Source organism: Oreochromis niloticus, linkage group LG20, assembly GCF_001858045.2.
Source record: "Oreochromis niloticus isolate F11D_XX linkage group LG20, O_niloticus_UMD_NMBU, whole genome shotgun sequence".
NCBI lineage: Eukaryota > Metazoa > Chordata > Actinopteri > Cichliformes > Cichlidae > Oreochromis > Oreochromis niloticus.
In genome coordinates, this window is record NC_031984.2 from 3,452,447 (window position 1) to 3,463,468 (window position 11,022).

Sequence of the window (11,022 nt, forward strand, 5' to 3'; positions counted from 1 at the left end):
CCCATCACTCGCGAACAAACCCTGACATACTTGAACTCCTCCACTTGGGGCAGGAACTCATCCCCGACCTGGAGTGGGCACTCCACCCTTTATAAAATAATCTGAGTATTGTGGAGTAATGCTGCTAAGTGATATTCTTTACTATCATCATTGTTATTGTTATTATTATGATTGTTATACTGAGATGTATATATACGCTGCATATATAAAGACAGGCAGCAAAAGACACGTCACAGCAAAGAGTGTAAATACAAAAGATAAAACTGTGGTAAAATCAGCTGCTTTAGGGAAGTGTTGCTTTAAGAAAGACAACAAAGGCTTTAATTTTTAACAACCTTAAAAAACAACACAAACTTATAAAATGCCCCGAAAAATTACAAGTAGAAAGATTTTTAAAGGTAACTGCTACTACAATCTCACATTACTAACTGCTCTAATCTAGTGAAAAAAACATTTAAAATGAGAATTCTGGGGTTTTATTCTGCCAGCTCCTTTTCTGTTAAAGCTAACCTCTGATACACAAATACATCGGAGTTCCCAGAAAGCTGATTCTGCATTTTCTTTAAATGAAAGTTTTTAGATCAAAGTTTTTATCCCCTCATTCAAAATATTGAATGCATTTATTTTTGCTGTGTTTTATCTTTCAAGTTTTCATCTGAATTTTAAACTTACAGCATTTTACTGCTTATTTGGAATATTTTTAAATTTATTCATCAATTAAATGTTGCAATATAAACTCCACCTGTAGAAGAACCTCTTTATGTTCAAGATCTCGAAGCATTCAGATGTATGTAGGGGCACAGTGCTCTAAACTGCACAGTTGGCATTGAGCACCCATAATTTCCTTATACATGTACAATAACAGTAAAGTGCTATTCTATTCTATTCTATTCTATTCTATTCTATTCTATTCTATTCTATTCCAGTGCCACCTCTCATTATATTTACTTAAAATGTTAATTTAAAAGTTAATTAACATTAACAGAGAACTTTTTCTCCCTAATAAATAAATTAGACTTCTAAATGAATTTGAAGAACTGGGTTAGCTGATGACAAAAAACCCTGAGCCCCCAAAGTAAACCTTTTATTATGAGATCATATTTCTGATTTGGCCTTAACTTCAAGCCTTTCTCCTGTTCAACTAAATCAGTTAAATTTGTAATTCTGTTATAATTAAAATAAAAATCCTGAGCCTTGAAGATATTTGCAATTTGAATGTAAGTAAGCAATGAATATTCACAATATTCTATTATTAATATCCTATTAAGCCCCGAGAATATTTCAAGCACCATTTTTTACAAGCCAGCTCACCTTCACGAAGAACATATGTGGGACCAGGATGCGTCACAAACTTCCACCACAATTTACCAAAAGCAGTGCAAATTAGCAGGGCACAGAAGAGCAGACCTGATGGGTGATTAATATCCTTACAAAAATAACATGGTGAAAGTGCAGCTTTTACACTCTGGAAACAACAACGCAGTTCATATAAAAAACAGGCAGTGGACGAGAATGGATATGTTCTGATGTAAGGGTAAAGTCCTGATAGGAACTCGCAATTCTCAACAAGACAGTTTATGTTGGATGTTGCAAAGTTTTGTGCATGTGCTGCAGAGAAAATACATGCAGACCCGTTTTGGTGCTCCCCATGTCACAGTGAATCCAAGAGAAACACCCGTAATCCAGAGAACCTGTGCACGTTCCTACACTCCACTATTTTCTTTTATCCAGTTGCGATATTTGGTAACTCGGGTATAAATGCCAGGTTTGTTCTTGCGAGCGCAGCCTTCACCCCAGCTCGTCACACCAGCCAGGAAGACCCGCCCCTTGGTGCTGGTGAAAGACAGGGGTCCACCAGAGTCACCCTGAGAATCAGAGAGGAGAGAGATTATTTTCAGCTTGGAGGTTTTCTGTGTGTCCCAATAAGCATTAAAAAAGGACATATTAACCGTTAAATTAAAATGTAAAAATGTTTTGACTGTTTAGACATGTGCTGTTTTGCAGTTTCCTATCTTTGTTTAGTCTGTTCAGTATTTGCTCTGCAGATAAGACAGATCAGAGGATGCAATCAAGTGTCAACCTCAAACCTCTAAGCTGTGGGACTCCAGCGAACCACAGTGAGAGCATTAATACACAAAGGGTGAAAACATGGAACAGTGGTGAACCTTCCCAGGAGTGACTGGCTGACCAAAATTACCCCAAGAGTGGAGCAACGGCTCATCAAAGAGGTCACAAAGGACCCCAGGACAACATCTAAAGAACTGCAGGCCTCACTTCTCTCAGTTAAGGTCAGAGTTCATGACTCCACCATAAGAAAGAGACTGGGAAAAATCACAGGGAACATAAAAGCTTGTCTCAGTTTTGCCAGGAAATCTCTTCATGATCCCCTTTTTTGGACTTTTGGAAAAACACTCTGTGGACTGATGAGACAAAAGTTGAACTTTTTGGGAGGTGTGTGTCCCATAACAACTGGCATTAAAGTAACAGCATTTCAGAAAAGGAACATTATACCAATACTTTTGGGTTTTGCAGGACAATGATCCAAGATAAACCAGCAAGTCCACCTCTGAATGTCTTAAGACAAACAAAATGAAGACTGTGGAGTGGAGCAGTCAAAGTCCTGACATGAATCTGACTGACATTCTGTGGCGTGACCTTAGAAAGGCATTTCCTACTTGAAAACCCTCCAGTGTAGCTGAATTACCACAATTCTGCAAAGATAAGAGAGCCAGGTTTCCTCCACAGCGCTATAAATTACTTTGATTGCCATTAATTGCAAACACTTGATTACAGTTGCTGCTGCCATGGGCGGCCCAACCAGTTACTAGGTTCACTGTTTCACACAGGGCCATGCAGGTTTGGATTTTTCCCCCTTAATAATTTACTCCTTTATTTAGAAACTGCATTTTGTGTTTAAGTGTGTTATCTTGTCTAATATTCAAATTTGTTTGATCTGAAACATTAAAGTGTGACAAACACAGAAACGTAGTTTATTTGTTTTAAATGAACAAACTTAAAAAAACATCTGTCTATTCCAAGCATTGGAGTTTGTACCTGGCAGGCGTCCACGCCTCCTGTGAGGACTCCAGCACACAGCATGTTGTCGGTCACCGGGTCTGTCAGGAGACTCTTGCACACTGTGCTGTTGATGATCCGGACTGCTGCCTTCTGCAGTACGGTCGCCCCGAAACCTGATAGACAACAAAATTACTTCTAATAGCGCTCTGGTTCTTTGTCATGATCTGACTTTCAGATGCTGAAAGTTTGTTGTTTATTCTTTTGTTCTTGTTGCGTTTTTTGTTTTGTTTTTTTTTGTTTTGTCACCTCTTTTATTCATCTTATCAAGTTACCCAAAAACATTTTAATGGACACGCTGTACACCGTGCCAAGTTAAATTTTTGGCTAACAGTTTTTAGGGTACAAAAGTACTCTTATACCTGTAAAATGTAAAGTGGTCTATAAACACAGTGCAACTTGAGAAGCTCCCAGCAGTCCAGACCCATTGCAGTGAGGGAGAGTTTAGGCTCTCTCTAACTTTAAGTTTTGTCTAAAGGGAAAGTTTTAAGCCTAATTTTAAAAGCAGAGAGGGTGTCTGTCTCTCACATGCAAACTGAAAGGTGCATGGAAGAGGGCCTGAAAAATGAAGGCTGTGCATCTCATTTTACATATGGCCTGTATTTATATAGCGCTTTTCTAGTCCCTAAGGACCCCAAAGCGCTTTACATATCCAGTCATCCACCCATTTACACACTGGTGATGGCAAGCTACGTTGTAGCCACAGCCACCCTGGGGCGCACTGACAGAGGCGAGGCTGCCGGACACTGGCGCCACATTTGAACCAGCAGTCTGAGAGTGAAGTGCTGTAGTAGGGTAAGTTTTATGTTGAGGAACATTGTTATGTTTACTATTAGGTCTTTAAGAACAATGCTTAGTGTTGAATCCACTGGCTGGCTGGGCAGACACATCTATGGGATCAGTTAAGTTTGTTTGTGGGAACGTTCCATTTCAGACAAATTTAAAAACTTCCACAACACTTCCAGTGTGGGATATTAGGACGTTTCAGACAAGCTGTGTTCTCGTCATTCTCATCATCTCACCTCCCTCCCTGGTAGCTCCCCAGCCAGTGATCCAAGCCTCTTCTCCTACTGGGAAGTCGTGCGCGGGGGAGGGCAGGCAGATGGGCCAGATGTTCTGGTTGAGCGTGACGCTGCTGTCCAGCTCCATGAGAGTGATATCGTTATCGTAGGTGTCACGGTCGTAGCCCGGGTGAACGATGATCCGCTTCACGCCCCGCTTCATGGTCCACTTGCTGGTCTGACTCTGCTCGTGAAGACCCAGAAGAGCCTCCCATTGGTTAGCCTGAGAGAATCTACATGAAAAAACAGCCAAGGAATTCTTTCAGTTCATTTATATCATTTGTCTGATTTTACATTAAAAAGCATATACAAGTACATTAAAAAAAACAAAAAACTGTGGTACACAGAATTCAAAGCTAGAGCTCCACTAGAAAGGATGTGACTTGTGTCTGGTTTTGGGAGAACTAGTTAGAGATCAAATCAGCAGGATGTATAATATACAGGAAAATACATTATTTTGTAGTTAGTGTATGAGCCATAACTAAATATATAGAATTTTGATGATCACTGGGTTTTCATTTGTTTGGTTGTTATGGTGATGTGTAACGGGAGTCACGTGGGTGCTAGCGGTGACATTAAGAGGGCGTTGTCAGTCTGTCATTCACTGGGTTTTGATTTTGACAGAGAGCAGGGCTGGGTAGCCGTAGCTTTTGTTGACCGCTGCACAACATGTTTCGCCTTGTTACATTAGAGCCTGTGACGTTGTAAGAATCCAAATCGCGAGATGATCACATTACTCTGTAAACTCTCAAAGCACTTTAATAAATAAGCAAACAATTCCACCTCTCGCATTATTGCGTAAAGTTGACAGCGCGTCAGGCAAAGAGGCAAGCTCCATTCCCGGCCTCTAGCGACTGTGGAAGTCGCTACAGTTAGTGATACTGAAACAGACAGCCTGCAATCATGCTTCTGTGATATATAAGAAGTTATTGGGATTCTGAACTGCAAAGAAACTGTTGAGTGCATCTCATAGTTTTAGATCACTTTACACGTGTCCCCCACTTATACTCATGCCTCTACAAAGTGAATGCAATCTAGTTGAAGGAGTGTCCTTTATTTTTACAGCGGTGAAAACGCCACAGTGAATCAAATGTGGTGAAGAGTACTGATGGTACTGATTGATTCAGTATCAGTAAGGCTCTCATGTTTTCAGCGCACTCTAAGCTGACATATGATGGCACAACCACAGTCCCAGTCATTTCTACCGAAAGTTCATCTCTGACACCTCAGTTCGTTACACGGGAACACTGTGTTCACAATCTAAACAGGGATTCACAGTACAAAGTGCCACGAATGATGAGTGCTCCACAGGCGGCTGGTCTTGCTGCTCACTTGTAATGACATATTCATACTTTGAAAGTCTGAATTCAGCCTCTAAGGAGAAAATTTCTCTGTTATAGTTGGAGATTGAATCCTCATCAACGGTGATGTTTAACAGAGAATTTTGGTCTAAAACAAAAGCTGATGTCTGCACAAGTCTGACGTCCACATTGAAAATAGAGAGCACTTAGTGTAAGTGGTGAGAACAGGAGAGAGAGATGAGCAAAATTAAAATAAGGTTTTTGATTTTTCTGAGGTCTGTTTCTGGAACTTTTTAATCACACCCTATCAGTAAACACTCAGCCCTGTCATTTCAGATAAAGGAGCTCCTACTTGTCTTGGACGCAGTGGGCGGCGGTCAGCAGCCAGCGGTCGCTCAGCACAGAGGCTCCACACACATGTGCCATTCCCTTGAAGTGGAGGCTGACCTGCCAGGGCCACTCGCCCTCCCGAGACGCTTGTCCTCCCACAATGCGAGAGCTGCGGTACGGCCTTATCCCGCACTCTGAAAGCACACATACGTGCAGGCGTTACCGCCACTGAACTCCATACCACAACCATCTGTAGGCAAGTGTGTGGTTCACTTACCACAGTTATCCTCATCAGAGTCGTCGGTACAGTCCTGCACTCCATCACACTCTGGGTTCATTTTACTGATGCAGAGTTTGTTTTTGCATTGGTAGGTGAACTCTGAGCATGTCTGCAGCACCAGAGCTGAAAGAGACACGTGCACTATCAGTAAGCAACTCTGACCCACAGGTATCCTTTACCTCAAAATGCTGTTTGATTAAAGATTCTCATGAAAACCATACATTTTCAGAAGTTCTTATTTAAACTTTTTCTTACATTTTTCACATTTGGACTCATCAGACGCATCACCGCAGTCATCTTTTCCATTGCACTTCAAATTCTCTGCAATACAGCGGCCATTTTTGCAGGAAAACTGCCCTTTGCATGTTTCTGTAAAACAAGAGAAAATCCCTTATTTACTGCCCTCTACTCGAGTGTTTAATTTGACCTGTTGCTATTTTAATTCCAGAGCTCTTTTAAAGTAGTCCGTTTCAACAAAAACAAACACAGGCTAGTCTTCCACCTTTGTTCCACATACACTACCTCTACAGATACTTATGAAAATGTGATTGCACAACCCTCTGGTCTGATTTGCCTGCAGTGTTTCCTACATTCCTCAACAAAACTGGCTATACCGGCAGAACAACCTCTTGCATTATCTGCCACCTTGCATTTATAGTCCAGTTTTTATTACAGTACTGTTTATGCACATATTACCTTAAAATGTACAGAGAAAAAAGTGATAAAATTTGCCTCTTGCTTTGGCGAAGTTTCAACTAATTCTTTGTATCAGTACTTATTGAAAAAAGGAAATCTATTTGGCTTTTATTATTTCCCTCAACTTGAGTGGCTTTATACATTTTTTTAATGCAGACCCTCAGTTTATTCTGCTTTTTTAATCTCCTCAGGTTTCTTCTGATTGGCTGCCCCTCCCAAATATAAAGGATTTGACTAGCAGGCAGGTGGGGCTAGTGTAAATGCAGTCAGACTTACTTGTCTAACAAGAACATATTTGGGATATCCTCTGTCACTGACATCACTGCCTGAGTTTTTAGTGCAATAAACTTTAAGCGATGTTTAAAATAAACATCAACTGCTGAAATAACTCCAGTTTATTGTTTCGCTGCACTCACCACAGTTTTCTTCGTCCGTGTTGTCTCCACAGTCGTCCACCCCATCACACAGCCAAAATTTTGGTTTACAGTGACCATTTTTACACTGTATCTGAGACGCATCGCACTCTAATGAGGCACACAAAGAGAACCCAACATTGTTAGGGACAGAAAAGGTGAAAGACCATTTTCAATGTGCTCCTTTAATTTCAATCTTTTCAGACAGAAAGAAGTTTGACGGTTCGGACTCACTGCAGTTGATCTCATCGCTGTCATCTCCACAGTCGCCCCAGCCGTCACACCGCAGAGTGTTATTGATGCACAGGTTGTTGCTGCACGCGAACCTTCCTGGACAAGCTGATAGGACAAACATAATAGTACCTCATTTGTTTGCCGGCTTCAGATAACGCTACAGTCCTTAAATTAAGCATGTATCCTTACGATTGTTCGGGGTGAAGGCCTCGTACTCAGCAGTGAAGCCCTGATCAACGTAGGAGGAGTCCGACTTAAATGTAATGGTCATCTTGTTGCTGTTGATGGTGAACACTGGGCTCTTCAAGTCACTGCCACACAGCCTATAACAAAAGAACATAAAACACAAAACAATGTAACTAGGTTATATATTTTACACAAACACACACACACACACACACACACACACACACACTGAGAGAGAGAGAGAATTCTACTTTATTGTCATTGCACATGTGACAAATATGAGGCAATTACAGTAGTACACTTATCTACTTTTTCTGTCATTCTCAGTCCCCATTGGGACAAAATTTCTTGGCTTATTAAGCCACTCATTAATCATAAATGACTAATCATGACTAACTCATCAACCATTCAAACATCAAGGCAACAAACTCATGCAGTTTGGAGTTTGCCAGATTACACAAGAACTGGACTGAAAATCGGTGTCCACAGGTTTTATAGAGCGATTAAAAACATTACAATTTCTGGCTCAAATTGACACAATGTACTGAGGAAGTGAAGACACAGAGTTAAACTGTGAGTGTCTTCAGCCATCTGTAAACAAAAAATGGTGTTTGGGTGAAAGTTCAAAAGTATGGAGTTATGGAAGTGAGAGTTTAATCCACCATGCAACACCATCTGATGAGTATCTGATTAGCAGCAGCATCGACAATGCAGTGATGCCGAAAAGCAGACAATGTAAAACTATCAGTAAGGAAACTGGCCTCACAGAGCCTGGACCTCAACATTACTGCAACAGTCAGTAAACATTTGGACAGAAATCAGAATAATCAGCAAGTATCCAAAGGCTGAAATGATCTTCAGGAAGCCTGGAGAATTATTCCTGAAGACGACTTCAAGAAATGATAAAAACACTTGCCAAAGAATAAAAAGTAGCCATTCCAGGTTTTTGCCTCATAGGCTGCGTTCACACTGCAGGCGAAAGCGCATCAAATCCGACTTTTTTGACCATACCCGATCATGGTATGACAGTGTGAACGGCATAAATCCGATTTTCAAATCCGACCTGGGTCACTTTTGTATGTGGTTCTGAATCCGATACATATCTGTCTAAGGAGCTTGGAAAGAAAAGCGCCTGGACTTCTTTAAGTTGCTTGAAGACGTTTCACCTCTCATCCGAGAAGCTTCTTCAGTTCTAAGGTCAAATGGCGGAGAGTCCCAGATTTAAACCCAGTGGGAGTATCCCCTCAAAGAGGGACAAAAGGACCCCCTGATGATCCTCTTTCAAACCATCTGTCCTCCCTGTCCAAAATGTGAACATTGGCATCCTCGAAAGAGTGACCTTTATCCTTAAGATGCAGGTGGACTGCTGAGTCTTGTCCTGTGGAGGTGGCTCTTCTATGTTGTGCCATGCGCTTGTGAAGTGGCTGTTTGGTCTCTCCAATGTAGAGGTCTGAGCATTCCTCGCTGCACTGTACAGCATACACCACATTGTGAAGTTTGTGTTTAGGAGTTTTGTCTTTGGGATGAACCAGTTTCTGTCTGAGTGTGTTGCTGGGTCTGAAGTACACTGGGATGTCGTGTTTGGAGAAAACTCTCCTGAGTTTCTCTGATACACCGGCTACATAGGGGATGACAACGTTGTTGCGTCTGTCTTTCTTATCCTCCCTCGCTGGTGTCTGATCCTCTTTTCTGTGCCTCTTTGCTGACTTTATGAACGCCCAGTTAGGATAACCACATGTTTTGAGTGCTTCCTTTACATGTGTGTGTTCCTTCTTTTTCCCTTCAGGCTTAGAGGGAACATGTTCTGCCCGGTGGTGTAGCGTCCTAATTACTCCAAGTTTGTGTTCCAGAGGTTGGGGGGAGTCAAAGAGGAGGTACTGGTCCGTGTGTGTGGGCTTCCGGTAAACTTCAATGTTGAGGTTGCCATTCTCTTCAATGTGCACAGCGCAGTCCAGGAAAGGCAAACAGTTATCCTTTGTGTCTTCCCTGGTGAACTTGATGTTCTCATCCACAGCGTTAATGTGCGCAGTGAAGGATTCCACTTCTTGTGTCTTGATTTTGACCCAGGTGTCGTCTACATATCTGTACCAGTGGCTGGGTACTCTCCCTTTAAAAGAGCCAAGAGCCTTTCTTTCCACTTCCTCCATGTAAAGGTTGGCTACAATAGGTGACACGGGGGAGCCCATGGCACAGCCATGTTTTTGTCTGTAGAAGCCTTCGTTGTATTTGAAGTATGTTGTGGTGAGGCAGAGGTCTAACAGTGTGCAGATCTGATCGGGTGTGAAGTTGGTCCTGTCTTCCAAGGAGCTGTCTTCTTGTAGTCGTTTTCTGACAGTCTCCGCCTCCGTGGTGGGTATGCAAGTGAAGAGAGAGACTACATCAAAGGACACCATGGTTTCATCTGGATCCAGGGTAAGTTTCTGGACCTTGTCGGTGAAGTCGGTGGAGTTGAAAAAGCAGTGAAAGAAGCCATCTATGTCCACTGTGAGCGACCATCTTTGAACAGAGGTGGTGGTTTACGACACCAACTGTCTGCCATCTATAATCCAGTTTTGAGTTCCCTTCCCAGACGCCTTAACGCCCACTCACATCCTGGGCCATCTGACCTCAGGAAATCGCATGATAGGGTGGGGCCAGGTTTCACAATGAGCTCACCCAAAACCCTGGCTGATTGGGACCCACACCCGTTTTTACACCTTGGCTCATGTTTGACCATGTTTGACACCATTTGATCTTAGAACTGAAGAAGCTTCTCGGATGAGAGGTGAAACGTCTTCAAGCAACTTAAAGAAGTCCAGACGCTTTTTCTTTCCAAGCTCCCTAGACTACGATGACCTGGATGACTGAGAACCTTCACAGACGATACAGAAAGCGACTGCTGTTTTAATGGTCATGTGACATTAAATCCGTCTTTTATGTCACTGACACAAGACAGACGCCAATTATCAGCGCCGGAGAAAACATCGTGAACACTTCCTGGCCATCCAGTGAAATTGTTGGGAAGACAACGTTGGAGAAACGCGAACATTTTATTTGTACTGTTAATCTGCAGATTCTGACAGAAATCTGCAACTATCCTTTGAAGCACCGCTCCTCTCTAAAACAGTAATAAGGATAATTATTAGGCCATATGTAAATAACAAAATAACTTTATAACTTAAAGCAAAATTAGGAAACGTAAAGTCCGAAACAAGTCTTTATATTAAGGCCATCAGTCAAACAATACTGTTTGGTCTGGGTCTAAGCAGAGCGCGTTGTGTGTGACGTCTTCTCTTGCGCATGTGGACCTCTCTGAGGGTTCACACTAGAGCGTGTTTGTTGTCACATTTTATTTGTAGTGTGATGAAGCAAAGAAAAAAATCAGATTTGATCAAAGAATTGGAATTGAGCATTAAGACCTGCAGTGTGAACTTAGCCATATACTGTACTTCCATGTATTTCACTTC

The 11,022-nt window shown here is 41.9% G+C and overlaps 1 protein-coding gene across 1 annotated transcript in view; it reads right to left on the reverse strand.

Moving 5' to 3' along the window:
* Nucleotides 1-294: 294 nt before the first annotated feature.
* Nucleotides 295-11,022, reverse strand: part of LOC100706119 (suppressor of tumorigenicity 14 protein homolog) — a 19,842-nt gene continuing 9,114 nt past the window's right edge. The window contains exons 11-19 of the mRNA XM_003445997.5: nt 7,580-7,713; nt 7,391-7,495; nt 7,160-7,267; nt 6,303-6,416; nt 6,045-6,170; nt 5,790-5,961; nt 4,098-4,369; nt 3,055-3,191; nt 295-1,865 (exon numbers count right to left, since the gene is read on the reverse strand). Of these exons, the coding sequence (XP_003446045.1) occupies nt 1,704-1,865; nt 3,055-3,191; nt 4,098-4,369; nt 5,790-5,961; nt 6,045-6,170; nt 6,303-6,416; nt 7,160-7,267; nt 7,391-7,495; nt 7,580-7,713 (1,330 nt within the window). The 3' untranslated portion in view covers nt 295-1,703. The remainder of the gene's footprint in view (nt 1,866-3,054; nt 3,192-4,097; nt 4,370-5,789; nt 5,962-6,044; nt 6,171-6,302; nt 6,417-7,159; nt 7,268-7,390; nt 7,496-7,579; nt 7,714-11,022) is intronic.